The sequence below is a fragment of the Oryzias melastigma genome, linkage group LG1, assembly GCF_002922805.2.
Source record: "Oryzias melastigma strain HK-1 linkage group LG1, ASM292280v2, whole genome shotgun sequence".
NCBI lineage: Eukaryota > Metazoa > Chordata > Actinopteri > Beloniformes > Adrianichthyidae > Oryzias > Oryzias melastigma.
In genome coordinates, this window is record NC_050512.1 from 7,972,835 (window position 1) to 7,978,226 (window position 5,392).

General features: G+C 38.8%; 1 protein-coding gene across 1 annotated transcript in view; it reads left to right on the forward strand.

The window, feature by feature from the left end:
* Positions 1-1,689: 1,689 nt before the first annotated feature.
* exosc1 (exosome component 1) overlaps positions 1,690-5,392 on the forward strand; it is a gene marked incomplete in the record, with an annotated part of 5,864 nt that continues 2,161 nt past the window's right edge. Inside the window, 3 exon segments of the mRNA XM_024260018.2 lie at positions 1,690-1,843; positions 2,727-2,842; positions 3,043-3,117. Coding sequence (XP_024115786.1) covers positions 1,816-1,843; positions 2,727-2,842; positions 3,043-3,117 — 219 coding nt within the window.

Consider the following 5,392-nt stretch of genomic DNA (forward strand, 5'->3'; position numbering starts at 1 on the left):
TAGATGGAGGAAACTGATTCGCTGTGGCGACCCCTGAAGGGAAAAGCCGAAAGGAAAAGAAGAAGAAGAAGACTCTGCAGAATTATGTTAAAACAACAGGGTCTTTTTTTTTGTGGCTAAAACAGCACAATCATAGTTAAAAAACCACAGTGAATCCTCAAAAAAATGGATCCAGCAGAGCTGAGACCAAATTGTACACAAATTAGTTTGCTTCATCTTCACCTGTTCTCCCGACAAAATGCACCCTCCGACCAGTCCCAGACGTTGTGAGACCATCATTTAGTGCATGCTTCACAAGTGCTGCCCAGATTTAATCAGAAATCGGCCTGTGTGGTTTGCCTCTTCATTCTTTTCCTTCTCTGTTTTGTCCCTTCCTCCACCCATCCTCACTCCTCTTCCACAAGCCTGACCTAGCATGTATTGCGGTTTTAGACACACCACACAACTCATGACAATCCTCTCTCCTGGTTTTTGTTTATGTGTTTCAACCATTGACTGTATATGTAAACTGGACTGAGTAACCCCCCCTCTCTCGCTCTAAAACAGGAAGTACCCGTCAGCTCCAAGAAGTGAAAACACCTATTGGGAAATAAACAGCTGTTACTCAGTCATTCTAAATGCCAGTGGAACTATCCTTACTGTACTACATTTTTGTTGTTCTTGCTAATCCTATAATCTCTGGTGACCCCATGACCCCAAAAGGGATTCAGCAGGTTAAGAAAATGGATGAATGATATTATTCCTTTATTGCAAGTTATTTAAGTTACAAACTGGCCAATCGGATGCCTCAATTAAAGCAAACGTGTCCATAAAGCTCACTCCTGATTGGCTACGGTAGTTGAAACATTGACCCAGACCAACTCGGATGGATCATCACTGACGTTGTCTGGCTGCAAATACGTCCATATCATGAAAAAATGGCGACTGAATTGACTTCATTTTCCTGGACCTGGAAGACCAACATTTTCTATGGGCGATGTCACACTTGATTAGTCCAGTTCTCTATATACAGTTAATAGTTTCCCCTGAGAAAAAGTTATCTATGGAAATTTTCAGAGAAACACAATAAAAATATTTAAAAATGGATGTAGAAAAAGTTCAACAACATGTTTATCAATTTTGTGAGTTTCACACACTCAAGTTATCTGTTGCGTGCTGCATCATGCTGACATTCATCAGCAGAAATGTGGTGTTTGTAGGAAAAAGGTTCTAATCTTCAGTCAGTTCAGTTCTTCTGTACTTGAACAATGCTTCATTATCATTTTTGAGAACAAACTTTAAAAATAAACCCAAAGACAAAGAAGTACTTTAGGTACTAAATGGTATTCAAAGGATTTTTTAAGACCAATTCAAACTCTCTTTAGAAATGTGGCATTTGATACTTGTGAATAATGAAGCAACAAAGCTCAAGTTCTCTGAAATATGTTGTTCAGGTGTTGCTCTTTGCAACTTTATCATTTGTAGGTAGAAAAAAGTTCTTCTGTTTTGTTTAATGGCTCTATTGTTTACAAAAATTAAATAAACTTGAAAACAAAGCCCAAAAGAGAAAGAAACTATGATAAAACTGTTTTTGTTCTTCTTTTAATTCAACCTATTTTTATAAGGTTTTTTTTTGACTGAATAAAATAGGAAATAGTGTATTTTACTGTTACGTATCGAAATAAATTTGACAACATATTTTTTACTGCTACAGCGGCACGTTTCATGCCCATGCGCACCTCCTTAGGACACACCCTCCTTCTCTGATTTAAACCAATCAGAGTCGCCTCGCGCCCTTGCCGGGAGCCAATTGAGTGATGCGCGTCTTCCGCAAACATGTCTCCCACGAGGCTGTGTGTTCCAGGTAAGTGTCCGTGAAAACTGCTTTTTGTGTGTTTTCCACTGAGGTTGTGTGTTTCTTGTGTTGGTCCCGGTTGTGAGTCTGTCACTGGGACGTCGGAAAATGTCGTAAAATCTCTCTAGCGACAGTAGTAGCGGCGTAAAACGCGACTGTAGCTGCCACGCCCGCGCTGCGGGGTTTAGCTAGCTTTTTGCACACGCGTTGTTTTTGGGGGTAAAGCCGTAAATTTAAGTTTGTCTCATAAATTATATTCCTTACTTTGTCTGGGGGCGTCCTCGTCTCAGATTCCCCAGATCTGAGACACGTGAGAAGGTGGGGAGCGCTCGTCACGTGATGGACTGTCACTTTTACCCACATCCTAGGGCTATGCAGCCGATCTTCAGGATCACGTGGTTTTTTTGGGGCCTCCTGTTGTCCTCTCAGATATTCATACCTGTACTACAGATGTTATTATTGATCACAGAAAGTTGAGGCACACACATGGAATGGACTCATAAAATAACCCTTTCAATCTCCTCAATATTTAGCTCAATTCTTCTCCTTGACAGAGAGCTTGAACATCATTTCACTAAACCTTCATTCATAACCTCTGGCTTCCCTTCCCTTTTACTGTATTTCTTTAATAATTGTTAATTTTTTTTTAATTTTTATAAACAATAATCCAATATTTATATTTTTGCTTTATTATGCATGTTCTGCATTTGATGTATGAAAGTTGTCTACAATGTGAAGATAAACATTTGTAAAGTTTTAATTAAGTTCAAACAGAAAAAAATTAAATACTCTCTGATTGATTGAACACATCTAATCATGTAATCGGCTCTGGAACGCAGCTAAATCCTGGGGCTCCGCCTTCATTCTGACCATGCGTGTGTCTTCCCCTCAGGTGACAAACTGTGCAGCGTGGAGGACTGCATTATGGGTACCGGCGTCTACCTGCGGCACGGCTACATCTACTCCTCTCTTGCAGGCTACGTCCTGAGGAAGAATGAGGGGGAGGAGGTGAGTAGAGGCACATCTGCCAAAGTTGATCCACATCTTCCAACTCTGCAGTTCAGGGCAGAGTTACTTTTGAGGGACAAACTAGTTAATTTATTGTCCAGCCTTATGGTTAGCCTTACTCCACCACAGTTTGGTATAAAACACTGTGATGAAGAGTTTAGTAATGCCTGCTCGTCATGCACGTTTGTGGCGTTTTGCAGTTACCTGTGATCTCCGTGGTCAGAGAAACGGAAGTCCAGCTGCTACCAGATGTGGGCGCCATTGTCACCTGTAAGGTAGGATGGAAACCTGGCAGAAGGGGACCATTGACAGTCTATGAGAACTGGACAGAGTAACCCCCTACCCCACCCCCTCCAAATTGGAAGTACTCGCTGGTCCCAGAAAGCCACAATCCCATAGACTTCTATTGATAAACAGCTACATTATGTTTGCCAGAATAACCATTTTTACTCTGGTATTTCTCTTGAACACGTTCCTTCTAATTAGTGCTGGGCGATAAGACGATATGTATCCTGTGGGTGATAGAGAAGTGTCAATTGTGGCATTTCTCTTTTATCGTTTATTACCTAATTTGATCAATTACTATGACAAATATATCATTAAATGGTCCGAACCTCATCAGTGTGTACACAAAAAATTATATAAGGGAAAATAAAGACAAATTGGAAAGAGATTCTTTTTAAAGAAACTCCGTCTTGTGGTTTTACGACATGAAGCTAGTTTACTTTCTGTGATTTGCTCTCACACAAGTTTTATGACAAGCTTTACGCTACTTAACATGAGTGCAGAACGATGGATACGGAACAGCATGAAGTTGTTTCCATGGAGCAGATAAATCAAAGAAGAAGCACTTACAGCAAAAGAGGGGGACGTCTGGGATTTGGTTGCATTTTGGATTCAAGATGTTCAACGATGAGCAGAAGATTGCAGTATGTAAACTATGCTAGGAGGCAACAAACCTTCTATAATTCAAGGAAAGTCCACAAAAAATGACATATGAGATTACAAAAATCAGAGATAAATCAAGCTGTGGAATAGAGCTGTATCGGAACACTCGGATTCTTGCAATCAGCTACCGAAAATTTGAGTAGGAATATTCATGACGTCCAAATCGCTGATTCACGATTTTTATAAATAAAGTAGAGTAGAGTAAATTATCATGTAGTAAAATATTGACTGCTCTGAAATACAGAATAATGTTGGATTTTAATTTATGTTGTAAAAAAAAAAGCAGAATGAGTGACACTTTTGTCATCAGAAATGAACAAATCTTCAAAATAAAGTGTCATTGAAACTTCCTGTTTTCAAGGTAAAACTAGCGAGAGGTTTTTTTAATAACTGAAAATATACTTTATTGTTTTATATTGTGATATATATCGTTATTGTGATATAAAATAATGAATATTGTGACAGATTTTTTTTCCATATCGCCCAGCACTATTGATAATGCTATTTATTTTTTTAAAGATACATTTTCTTATTTCAAGTCATTCAATTTATAAACGAACCAATCAGATGCCTCAGTAAAAGGACGTGGTGACAGCTGACCCCCACATGGAATGCTCTGTGGTAGAGAGGCTTTCCGACAAGCTCACTCCTGATTAGCAAGAGGGGTTGTCATAGAAACAATGACTCATTCTGACTCGGACCAATTACTAACATGGTCTGGTCTAAACATTTTGACATTTGTATCTTGGAAAAATGGCGTCTGAATTGGTTTCATTTTGTTTGAACCAGAGTTAAGGCAGTTTCATTAGGAGACATCACAGGTGCTTTGTCCATCTCCATATACTGTCAATGAACGTTGAGCTTCACTTTGAGATTTTTTTTCTGAACCTAAATTTGCAAATCCACAAAGTTTGTATAGTAGCAGAATTAGATATGTAGTTTGTCAAATATTATATAAATGTGTTTATTATTTAAACTTAAGGAAAATGTAAAAACATGCAACAAATATGTTCTGTGTTCATGCATTGTTCCATGAATCAGAAATGAAATAATCTGGTTTCATCCTAAAAACAATGAGACATCCAGGATTCTACTCTGAGCTGTAGACTCACTTATTTTCTCAGGTGGTTTCTTATTTTAAACTGGATTGCATTCAAAAGCACGTTTGACACCTTTGCTGTGTCTGTTGTTAAACCACAGCGACACTTTCAGGATCATGTTTGTATTTAATAGCTCGAACAGATGGGACACTATTGGGAATTTCATCTTTGCACTGTGTAGAAATAAGGTCACGTAAAATATTAGCTTCAATAATTGCTGTTTTGACTGATTCTGCAGGAGAAAACCTTTCTTTAAGTTTTCACCACGTCAGTAATCAAAGGTTTCTCCAAAAGCTGTTGCTGAAAACAAATTGTAGATAAGAAGATGTTTTCCAGATGCTGAACTTTTCCCTGCAGGTCGTCTGTCGGACCAAACAGAATCCCTCACGCTTCTTGTCTGTATGCAGGAGGAGCCTCAGTGACATCATTTTAACAGTCAGATCTTTAAAAACCTGCTGTGTAGGGATGTTGTCTCAGTCCCTCTCTTTTGCAATTTCTATAG